This window comes from Rousettus aegyptiacus, unplaced genomic scaffold (assembly GCF_014176215.1).
Source record: "Rousettus aegyptiacus isolate mRouAeg1 unplaced genomic scaffold, mRouAeg1.p scaffold_m13_p_2, whole genome shotgun sequence".
Lineage (NCBI taxonomy): Eukaryota > Metazoa > Chordata > Mammalia > Chiroptera > Pteropodidae > Rousettus > Rousettus aegyptiacus.
The window spans coordinates 99,873,625-99,886,269 of NW_023416295.1; the positions used below are offsets into that span (position 1 = coordinate 99,873,625).

The 12,645-nt window shown below is 43.6% G+C and overlaps 1 protein-coding gene and 1 pseudogene across 1 annotated transcript in view; one reads left to right on the plus strand and one right to left on the minus strand.

The window, feature by feature from the left end:
- Positions 1-4,942: 4,942 nt before the first annotated feature.
- On the minus strand, positions 4,943-5,577 carry LOC118613585 (annotated as a pseudogene).
- A 652-nt stretch (positions 5,578-6,229) lies between these two features.
- The window catches only part of LOC107518655 (60S ribosomal protein L12-like), a 28,615-nt gene continuing 22,199 nt past the window's right edge, over positions 6,230-12,645 (plus strand). The window contains 2 exon segments of the mRNA XM_036235855.1: positions 6,230-6,382; positions 7,162-7,243. Of these exon segments, the coding sequence (XP_036091748.1) occupies positions 6,230-6,382; positions 7,162-7,243 (235 nt within the window).

Consider the following 12,645-nt stretch of genomic DNA (forward strand, 5'->3'; position numbering starts at 1 on the left):
GAAGATACTTGTCCAAGGTACTTGGATAGGAGCCCAGGTCTTTGAACTTCTACCCAGTTCAATGCCTTTTTCCTCAAAAGCATGTTCACTCAACATTTTATTCTGTGCCCCAAGAGTGGAGTAGTCTTAACAGAATCTATATGACCAAGGCTTAAATGACTAATGAGCAGCAATGCAAATAGTAGTAATTTCCAATTAGGAGTTTGTCAGCGCTGAGCCGATCAAGAAGGGAAGGCTTCGGTGGTGAGACGCCCAGTTGAAAGTATGCTGGAGGAGCTGACATGAGAATGAAAGAGCAGGCACCAACTTTATTGCGGGGAGCATGGGATTCTGCTCTAGGGGACCACATGGGCTTTATATATGTCAGAGAACAATAGCGGCATTCTGCCACACATGCATAATAAACAATAAGCTGAGTCATACTTACATAAGTTAGGTACAGGCACCTTAGTACGTTAATATAATATTTTAAATCCGGAGTCCTATCCCTAGCCACGAACCTGGATCACAGCCGGACCTACAGGGTTGCAGTGTGGGATCTGGCCCAAAGGGCACTACCTTGGGCCCACAATCTACAATAACAATATAAAAAACAACAAAATACTACTAGGCTACAGGCTACAAGGGTTAGGACAGCTACTGTCCACCGCCAGGAGGACCCCAAGGAATTCAACCAAGTTGTCAAGGGGTCTTCTCCCAGGGCATGGATGGCTTGGACTTCAGCATCCATTTCCTGGAGAGCTGCCTGTTCCTGCTCGGCATGATCAGGAAAGTAGACACAGCATTCTACATGGAGTAGGGCACAGGTGCCACCCTGGGCAGCAGATAGGAGGTCAGGGCCATGCGGTTTTGCAGAACTACTTTCCACATTTGCGTGGTTTAATCTATTAAAAGAGTTATAGCCTGATGCATAGCATTTAATGTCTGTGTGGTGTGCTGGGCTAAAGATTTTACCTGCAGTTCTACATCTATGGATCCCACCTCTGGAATGAATAACGCCAGGGGGTAGAACCACCATGCTGCCCATTTCTGCCAGTGCCAGCAGCAATATATGGGATGCCAATTACTAAGAAAATGGGGCAAGGTGGGTAATATGCATCCAGCTAAGTAGAGATGTTCCCAGATACAAAGGCTGGTCCAATCACTGGTCAAGTAGGGCCAGCCATAGTGTCCGCAGGCCCAGAGATACCCTGCAGGTAGCCAGTCGGTAGGTTCTGTGCCAACATAACATTGCCCATTCCACCAGACCTTGGAAATATTAGCAGGGGTATTTGTTAGCACACAGCTCAGTGGGTACCCACCCATGATATGGTTGGGCACAGATCTTGCTTGTTCTTTGCAGGGAGGGGCCTGCTCCCGCAGTTCTACATGTTCTCCCACCAGCCATCCCCACCTATTGGAAATGGCTTAGCCTATGAGGGGCGGGAAGTTGCGATAATCGTGGTGGAGCAGCACTTCCACGGCCCACTGTCGCTGGTCCCATTCAGGTGCGGTGTTCCAGGTGCACAGCCACGTCCAGTTCTCAGCCGTAGCTGACTAATGGGCCACAGCAGTCCCTCGGCCGCCTCCAGTGGTAGTTCAGTACACACTCAGCAGCAGGAAACATTGTGGACAGCAGCAAATGCATGAGCCCAGTATGCGACACTGTTCCCTGTTGTCAACCCGGGCGATAGGATAGAGCAGACAAAGGGACCATTAGGGGCAAGTCCCATCCTTCCAGGAGGTCACAGGCCACCTGCCCATCTTGAGATGGAAGAGTGGCTGGGAGAGGAGCTGCTTGTGGTACCAGATAGTTTCTCCAAGGGTAGCGGGCCAAGGGGTCTCCACCAACATCACAGTATAGAGAGGAATAGGCCAGAGGCTAAGGACAAAACTCTCTGTTAACAGTGAACACTCTGCCATCATCGGGAGTGACACTCGTGAGGCTGTGGGCCAAATGCAAATTCAGGGTTTTACTTGTAACCCATTGCATAAGCCCTGTCCCCAGGGCTCCACCAGGGTCACCCATGGCTCTTGTGCTACCTGTAGAGTCCAGAGCCATGACCAGGAGGCCTGTTTATCTGGGGACAAAGGTTCTGGGGCTGGCAGGAGCAAAGCTCCCTGGTACACTTGGGGCAAGAACTGTTCAGCAGCGCTGCCCGGGCACATTTTGATAGCCTGAGGCAAATCCACTACAACCCTGTCAAGAAGAGACATTCCCCTTCACCAGGGCTGCTTATTCAGAAGGCGTGTAGCCTGTAGGAGGTTAGTATACCAATGGCATCAGCCTGTGCCCAAGGCACGCAGTTGAACTGTTCTACCACTCCAGCTGCCTGTGGGCGATAGGAACATGTAATTGCCACCGTCATTGGTGCGGGCCCAGGTCTGCACCTCCTGTCCAGTAAAATGAGTGACTCTGTCACTGGAGATTAATAAGGGCTGGCCATAGCTCCCAAACGGTCACGGTATGGCGTTGATCAACAGTAGCCACCGGCCATGCAAACCCAAGACTGGTAGCCGTGTCCACACCTGTGAACACATAGCGGTGTCCCTGGTCTGAGAGCAGAAGCCCTATGTAGTCCACTTGCCATTCCTGGAGCGGCTTAGCCCCGCGGGGCACCACTCCTGGGGTACTCTTTACCCCCCGTCTCTCTGGGTGTCACTCAGCACACCAGGGGCATTGTGACATTGCAACTTGTGCTTGTGCCTGGGTCAATGATAGCCCCCATTGCTTCACTATCTGTTGCATGGTATGGGCCCCTACATGCCCCAGTTTTCGGTGGAACCAGGGACCAATGTCCACTGGAACCAGTGGTACACAGGCAGAGTGGACTTGTGCCAACATATCAGCTACATCGTTGCTCAGGGCCTGTAAAGGCTGATGGTCAGGGACATGGTATGTAGTGGCCCCCTTTTGAAAACCCCACTTCCAGAGGTCTTCCCACAACCCCTGGCCCCATAGGGGACGGTGACCTATCATCCACTCCTGGGCAGCCCACCGGGGCAGCCACAGAGTTAGACCTGATACACAGCCCAGCTGTCAGTGCAGACGTGCACTGTGCCAGTTTCATTCATGAGGACCAGTCACGCGGCACAAAGCTCCGCCCACTGGCTGGATTGCTCAGCACCAGTTTTATACCAGAAGGTTTCTGTGGATGGCTGTAACGCCACGGCAGCTCATGTTGGGGGCTGCCTGTGGCATGAGCCGTATGTATCAGGCATCCTCAGGGATGAGAGCCCTACCCTCTACGTCCCCCATTTCAGCAGGTTCCACAGGAGCTCTGCTTAAAACTGCACCGGTCCCAATAGGGAGCGCAGTTGACCTGACAGGGGGCTTGCAGAGAACTGCGCCCACTGCTTCAGGTACTTCCATATGGGGAGTCTCCGCCCAAAACCGCAGCCACCCCTCCACGGGGTACGTGCATTGCACGGTTATGGGACTGGGAGCAGTGATGGCCTCACCGGCCAGAAGGGCTGCAAATGTGGCAGCCAGTTGCTTCTCTATCAGAGAATACCACACTTCCACGCCTTTCCATTACTGGGACCAGAAGCCTATCAGCACCTTCCAGGAACTATGTTTCTGCCGCGAGCCCCAACCAAATTCTGCATCATCCACCTGCACCATAAGCTGGAGTGGGAGGACTGAATCTACTACAGGTAAAGTTCGAGCTTGTACTACAGCTTGCTTTGAGCCTTAAAAACCTCTTCTATCTCAGGGGTCCAATCTCACTGGGCACTCCATCACACTAGATGGTACAGGGGTCACATCATAGAGGCTAAATGAGGAATGAACACTCTCCAAAACCCCAGCAGTCCCAAATAGGTTTGGACCTGCTTCATGGTTTCCAGTTGGGGATATTCCTGTATCTTATCGATCACCACCTCTAGCATTACTTTTGTCTTACCTGACCAGACAACTCCCAAGAATTTGACAGAGAAACCAGGTCCTGGGACCCTGTCCTCATTGACTGCCCAACCCCAGTCAGCGAGAGTTTCTCATAGGCTGGTTGCCACTGCTTCTAGTTCTATGAGAGAATCAGAGGTTAGCATTATATCACCAGTATAATGATACACATACACTGCGGGTGGTAATTTCCACAAAGCTAAATCTTGAGCCACAAGACCGTGGCACAAGGTAGGGCTGTGCAGGTACCCCTGGGGAAAGATGAGGAATGTCCAATGTTGCCCTTTCCAGGTGAAGGCAAACTATTCTTGACTTTGTGGGGCTATGGCAATAGAGAAAAAGGCATTTGCCAAGTCCACCACATAATAGTATTATCCAAGTTCATGTAACGATGGGTCCATGATGTCAGTGACATTTGGTTTGGCAGCATGCAAGGGCAGTGTAACCTTATTCAGCTCCCGATAGTCAATCATCATGTGCCAGGAGCTGTCAGACTTCTTCACTGTCCACACAGGGGAGTCGTATGGGCTATGAGTAGAAAGAATGACACCGGCTTCTTCTGGCTTCAGAATGGTGCGTCCTATTTCCTCATGGCCACCTGGCAAGCAGTACTGCTTTGTATTCACTACCCGGGTAGCCTGGGGCAGCACCAATGGGCATGGCGTGGATGTCCTTGGATAATAGTTTTCACCACCCGGATATGAAGGTGAAATTCACCAGCAGTGGTATTTACAGTCAAGCTTCACAAAACATCAATCTCCAAAAATGTACTCCTGTATGGGGGGATATGTGCACTTGGTGTGTCCGAGGAGGCAATCTGTCAATGTCCAATGTCATAGGGACCTGCCACACATGAATGATTTGACTGCCATAGCCTTCCATGATTGCAGTGAGCCTGGAAAACTTGTCCAGATTCCCACAGAGCAGGGTGCTGTCAGCACCGGTGTCCATAATGACTAATAGGCTTTGCGCATTGTGGAGGTACCAATGTATAGTCAGTCCCACATGCGGCCTCTGGTGAACCGGATCCCTCACCACCCAGGTGTCCCAGCGGAATCCCTAATCAGGGAGATAATTGTCCAGCCGCACCTCACTGATTGTGGCTTTCCCAGAAATATGGGTGAACTGCTGGTCAGGGCGCAGCTGATTCCACAGAGCCAGCAGCGCTTCATTAGGTTGCTGCTCAATCTTTTCTGCAGCAACCCCTGCTGCGAGGAGATCAAACCACATTTGCCTGCCGCTCACTTTCATGGCTGATTGGGTTGGGCATTCCCCCACCACCACCACCCCGCCCCCACTTTTCGGTCATGCCTCCGGCCGTGCACTAGCTGGTTTGGGAGTGCAGGGGGTGGCACAGCATGCACTTGGGTGGAACGCTCCTTGCATTTCACTTCCACATCCACCAACCTTGCCATGGTGGCGGTTACCTCGTGGATCCACCTATCCACATAAGGGGCCAGCAGTGTTGCCATGGTGCCAAAGGTACAAGCTGGGCCAGAGGCCAAGATTAAGTCTTTCATACGGGTTGTAAATATTTCCTCATTGGGGCTAGTATACTGGGTACGAAACGTCATCTCTTGCATGCCCATTTTCTGGATTATCAGGACCAGATCTGAGTATATGGTCCATCTGCTCGCTGTCTCTGACAGCTCCACAGGGTTGGGCCACACTGTCTGTGCAGCAGACATGAGACAGTTAATGAGGGAGTGGTTGCCTGAACCCCGCACCAGATGTGCCACATTCTGGAGGCGCTGCCAGAGGGTTGGTATCACGTTACAGGGGCCAGCTGGGCCATCTCTTCTGGAGATAATTCAGTCCCTTCAACCCTGTCGCCTCACAGCTGCAGAAGCCACCACAGAACCGTCTCCCCGGCTGCCGTACCTGTTTTGTCAGGTCCCAGAGTTCGGCGGGGCTGTACTGGATCAAGGTGGTATACTTTTTAGCCTGGAGGGGCACTGCCAACTTGCCTCTCCGCTATCCCGGGCCAATGGCTGCTCTACTTCGACCCGCTGCTATATCACTGTCTGCACCTGCTGCAGTATTGCCAGCCGGCTCCCAGACCTGGACGATGGCAGTGACCCATTAGGGCCCTGCGGCATGCGTTCTGCTGCTGCCAGCCACCTTTCCAGTACTTCTTCCTGATGTTGCAATTGTTGCACCCACTGAGCCTGGTCCTGAACCTCCAGGCTGACCTGCCGCAGCACTGCCTGGAATATCCAGGCCACCCAACCCTCTGCCTCCCAGTGAGCGGTCGGAACATTCAGCTCCAGAAAATCCAGGGCTTTCTAGACGTAGCTTCACTCCATCCCAATCCTCCAGGGCGTCCACATAGCCAGATACGCGGCTATGGGATTCCACTGGGAGTGGGGAATCACAGGTCTTCCACTCGGATATCCTCCACCCAGGGACCATCCAGAGCACTGGCTGCTGTACTTGCCACATCCTGCCGGCTACGTCACATGTCAGCGTGGAGCTGATCAAGAAAAGAAGGCTTGGATGGTGAGATGCCCAGTTGAAAGAATGCTCGAGGAGCCAACATGAGAACGAAAGAGCAGGCACCAACTTTTATTGCGGGAGCGCGTGTTTCTTAACTAGGGGACCACATGGGCTTTATATATGTCAGAAAACAATAGTGGCATTCTGCCACGCATGCGTAATAAACAATAAGCTGAATCATACTTGCCATTAGCCTGGATCACAACCAGGCCCGGGACCCAGAGAATTCAAAAATACATTAAATTGTCATAGAGTTCTGTCCAGATTCACCTAGACAATTCCTATCTTACCCTTAGGTATAATTCTATGCTGTTTAAAGCCTTAACATCTTTCCTGTGCTTTTGGAAAATATTACTACAGTTTAAGTCATTTACTTTTATCCAATAGATTAAACCCCACAGCGACAGAATAGTCTGGAAAGCAGAAACAAAAAACTATCCATTATTAATAAAGAGAACAAAAAATACCTAAGTCTGACCAATTTCAAGAGGCATGTTGATTTTTTAATATGCTTAGATTATCTAGTTATCTAACATTCCTAATTCATTTTCCACTCAGAAATTAGGTCAGTCAGGAGATGAAATAGCAGTCTGATTATCTTTGGGTTCAAAGAAAAAGAGTACAATAAATTGCTTCTGCCCGGTCAACAAAGTTTTTGTTTGCCAATCACCTTGACATCAACTTCAGGTGGAGAAAGAACATTTACATATCAGAATAGATTAAACTTTATGCCAGTGGTAGACTCTTCTTCCTCATCTTTTCCTCCACCACATGGGCCACAGCCAGGCTACCCTTTTCCTGTCTTGAAGGAATTTGACTTACGTACTGGCTCCAAGACAAATGCAGATTCATCTTCCTGGACAGGTACAAAACATTCCCTGATATTAACAACCTACAACTCCTCTCTTCTCATTTCTTAAATACGAATAAAATTTGTCTTTCATTCATAGTATAGTTTTTTTTTTAACACATAAAGGTTGAAAAATCAGAGAGAACTTTACTCAAAAGAATCTTTTTTTGTATTTAGTTTTTCTTTCTCATCAGTGTATATGGAAGGTAGAATTATGTCCCACTCACTGAAAATTTTTGAAATATCATTAGACTTACCGAAATCTTCTAGATAACACTAAAGGAAATCAATAGAGATCTTTACAGGTGAAAGAAGTTTGATGAGCTAGTGAAATGCTCATTTTGTTTAACAAATTAGAAGGCAGTCGGTTGTTAAATATTCGCTATAATTCATTCTTGGGTATTTGTATATGCTTCACTGGCAAATTTTATTTATAAATATCCACAACAATGGCAATGCTCAAGGAGGAAAAACAAACTATAAAATTATAATTTAAGTTTCTTTTTCATTAAAAGTACAGTGAAAATTTACCTTGAGATAAGCATGAACCATGGGTGGGACATGTCTCAGAAATAAGATTGTTTTTGTATCTGTGTTTTGGGCTGATTTCAATTTAGTTAAATCTATAAATTATTTTATAAGGATTTACTCCAATTTAGTGGGTACCTACAGTGGGGGAGGTAAGGAAATGTGGGTATAATTTATATGATTACCTACAGTACCCATAGAGATTGGACTAATTCATGTAATAATATCTGTCATCGAGTACAAACTTTGTGCTATGAAAATTCTAAAGGGCTAGATAACTGGAGAAGATGAATGTTGGATTAAGTCTAAAATCATGAGTAGAATTTGGATCTCTGGAGAGAAATGAAATCTGGCAGGCAGATAGATAAGCAATGACAAAGACACAAAGCAGTGGTCAACATGCTCTATATGAAGGACTGTGGAGAGGATGACAAGACTGGAACAGAGAAGATGCATTACAGATGTTACTAAGGCAGATTATGGAGATACTTGAATCCTAGGAAGAGAATCTTGCCTTGTTTTGAGAGGCACTAGGGGAAACTTGCTGGAGGCTTTGAAATTATACTGATGGTGACATACAGAAAAACATTTGAAGAGGGTAGGTTCAAATTGTAAAAATCACTCAGAAACTGATTACAACATTCCCACACAAATGGCCTGAAAGTAGTAGTAACAAAAAGAAAAGAGATCTAAGGGAAAAGAACACAGAGTGGAGCCTGACTCCATCATTTATTTATTCACAGATATAATTTTGTTACTGCCATGTGCTATAGACATAAATACCCTGCACTCATGTACATAAACTCTAGGAGATCAGAATTAAGACTGAATTTGACCTATATATGGATTTTTAAAGCAAAATTATGTCAAGTGACTCTGTGGAAAGTAGGAAAGAGTCAAAAACAAAATTAAAAACAACTGTTTAAGCCACCCCCTTATCTTTAGAGAGCCTTGTCAGCATGTAAGAAAACAACCAAGCAGTAAGATATACTTGGTCTCCATCAGCCTTGATGGTGGTGAGGTTGACCTCTAAACTTCCAAAGCCCCATTCCAAAATCCCAGCCATCTGTATCAAAATGGGTAGGGAAAAAGCTCATAAATCTTCTGGTTTGAATCCTGACTTTGCCACTTGCTAAGTAGCATGATCTTGAGAAGTCATTTATACTCTGCATCTCATTCAGTTTCTCCATTTATAGAAAAAGATACATAAATATCATTCTTATGCTAGGAATTTCAACCTCCAATTTTATATTTTTTTACTTTGGTTGCACAGTGTCAAGACAATTTTGATTCACATAGATAAGTAGTTAAAAATTATAGTAATTATTTTTTTCAGCTTATCTTGAGTTTTCTGCGAAGTCTTTAAATAAACAGAAAACAGAAAAAGGTTTGCTCCAACATCTGAGAACAAAGTTATTTGACGGCTCCAGTTAATACATAGAAGAAAATAGGTTAAATTTGGTATACATTGCATGAGTATAAGTTTCTTTTTATTAAAGTGTTTGAAATAGTGAAAAAATGTTTTAACAGTATTGTTTGGATCAAATATTTGTGGAACCTTTAAAAGAACTCTCTGGAACCTTACTTGTATATAGAACTGTATTTGAAGCTGGCCACATGCATTTAGCACAGGGTTCTGTTGTAAGCACTATTTGTGGTTTATTTCTTAAACCTTGTAACCACTGCATGAGGTAGGTGAAGACTCTGAGACACACAAAGTTTGAGTAATTGTCTATGGAGCACACAGGTGGTAAATCGTCAAGGCAAGATTCAAATCTAGATTGTTTGAACCCCTGGTGTTAAGTCCCGGAGGAGGAGAATGGATTCATGGTCTAACTACACAACTTAATAGCCAAGCAGTTTCAGTTTTCGTACTTATCAAACTACTTTGTTCATGAAGTTTAGTTTTGATAATATTTGGAAACCTTGGCATTTAGTAGATGTTTGGTGTTTGCTGACTCTGAATTTACCCAATGGCTTACTCACCCTCACAAAGTTATCCATCTATGTAGTGATCATTTAATTCAGGGCATGGAACAATATGGGAGGCCAAATCCGGCCCCCAGTCTGTTTTTGTAAATAAATTTTTATTATCACACATCTATTCATATTTGTTTGTGTATCATCCACGTAGTTGTGGTAGAGAGTACATGGCTCACAAAGTCTAAAATATTCACTACCTGGCCCTTAACAGGAAAAGTTTGTCAACCCTAAATTTAATATAATGATTGTATTTTCTAGAAACTCCCCATAACATGGACCCAACTAAGATAACAATTCAGGTATGTGTGTTTAAAAGAGACAGCCAGGATGAGGCCTTGCTAATGAGCTTGCATGAAGTCAGAACTGGTGTGGTTGTTGTGAGCAAAGTGACCCTGCTGAGTTTGCTAACACATTTGGATTTGCATTAAAAAATTTTTAGCATGTTTTATACATCACAAAACATGGTCATGTTTATTAAGGTTTTTTTTTTAAGTTGCTATTAATAAACTCAAGCTACTGATGGCTCAGAAATCATTTAATACTTCAATAATGATTTCTAAGATTCAAGAGTGGATTTCTTTTAAAGAAAAAATTTGGGTTATTCCTCATTATGAATGAAAACCAACAAAAGATATAATATTAAGTTGAGTGCTACTTAAGATAGATAATGTAATTATTTCCTTTGAGTTTAAATTGTAGTTGTTTTCTATAGAAATTCTTTTCTGTAACTTATGGAATAAATAATTTGAGGAAGATGGAGATGTTGTAAAGATACTATATCTCATTTTACCAAGTAAACAGGGATCTTATAGTCAATAAACTCCTTGATTGTATTTCTTAAACATATCACCTTGACAGTTTCATGCTTTGTCCTCCATTTTGATAATATTCTTGAAACTTATTAGAAATTGGACATTAGCTGAGTATAGTAAACTATTTCTGGGGGTGAACTTTCCCCTACTTATAGAAGTATGTTTGAGTTTAGCATATGTGGGTAGAATATGAAGTTGTAGATATATGACAAAAACTCAAAATTTGAGTAGAAGTTCTCATCATTCATTCATTCAACAAATATATATTGCACACCGATGATGAACCAGGCACTGTACTAGCCACTGGTTATATATAACATGCAAAATAGACACAGCAGCAATCCTGATGGAGTTGGGAAAGGCAGATAAAAAGTAACACCTAAAAAGTTTCTTTTGCAAATTTTGATAAACACTACAAAGAGACATGGTGAAGTGATACAGAAAAGAATGGTAAGAACAATCTCAAATAGAACTGGCAGTTGTGGAGGGTAGATCAGGAAGAAGTATTGAATGTACAAAGGCCCTGAGGCGTCTGAATGAACTCAGTGTGTTCGGTGAACTGGAAAATGGGAGTGCAGTTGGAGAAAGTAGAAGGAGGTGAGGTTAAAAAAAAATGCACATAAGGTCTTCTGAGCCATGTCAGGAGAGAGGAATAACTTGAAGTTTTGTATATTTTTAAATGAAACATATAACTTCATTTATTAAAAAAGAAACCAATATGAGGAAGCTTGTCTGGATAAACTTTTTGATGTTTCTTTTCAAGGGCATCATTTCTTATCTATTTATCTCTGAAATCTCCAGCTAAGGGGAGTGTAGTGATTGTGTAACATGACACACTCTTTTGTGGATAATTATATAATGCTACTAGGGCAAAATCATTTAGAAAGGGAAGGTAATTTTATTCTTTTTTATCCAGGAATTTTTAGTTAATAAAGATAAAACATTTCAAGCTGTCTCCAATACACTGTCACCTCTGCAGAGAATCAAATTACTCTCCTTTCTTCTTTTTGCAAAAGATTCATGTCTAATTTAACACACTCGATTAAAAAATGTATATAAACCTTGTGAATTGCATTCCTGAGAAACAACAATCAAAAGAAGTAATTAATGCAGGATTAATCATATATATGTTATATATCTAACTTTCTAAAAGCCTATGCAGTGTAGCAATTTGATACTACAATAATGAACTTGACAGAGAATTACAACTTCTGAAATATTAGTATTTTGCAGTTGATAATTTATGACACTATCATAAGAATATGATCTCAGCAGGTATTCTAGACCAGATTGAAATTTAGGAGATTCTTAGAAGAACAGATTAAAAAATAATGATGATGATAATTATTAGAATGAAAGCTAGACCCTTTAGAGCCAAGAAAGGAACTTAGCATCTTCTGTGTTGTGGGTTACCCTGCTTTGAAGAGCTTAGTTGTGAAACACAAGATGATAGCATGTATTTCCTTAATATCACTAACCATCAAGTAGAATCAATACAGAAATGTGAAAGGCAGAGTTTCAAGTTCTATAGTTTCCACCTGCAATTTCAGTGGTAAGTGGAAAAGCCTGGGTTGATTACTTAGAAGATTAAATTACAATTACTGTTAAATTGCTATGTGGAACAGATTATATGTCCTTTGTAAGTATGCTCTTTTGCGGGAATCTGTGTGATGTCCTAGAAAAAGTAGTCTTATTTATCGAAGACTCAGTATGACCTTGAACAAGTCATTTAATCTCTTTAGTCATCAGCTGCCTCATCAGTAAAACGAAAACCAAAGACAATTGACTCTTTTCCCTACTTCAGTAGATTTTTGAAGTCAAAAGAAAACACTTTGTCATTTGGGAAGCAACTACATTTTTATATTGATTGCTGTATTTTGTTTTATGGTGGAGATCATGAGATTATTATGTGGTCACTGTCGTGTGGTCAATGGTTTTGCCATGCTACATTGAGTCGCTCGCTCACATTTCTGTGATCTGAGGGCCATCTGCACCTTTGGGGATGCTGCAGTGATGTCCATGATGGGGAGGATATATTATACCTTTTTAGTTATACTTAGTCTCATAGAAAAGCAACTCTAGCATTCCTCCTT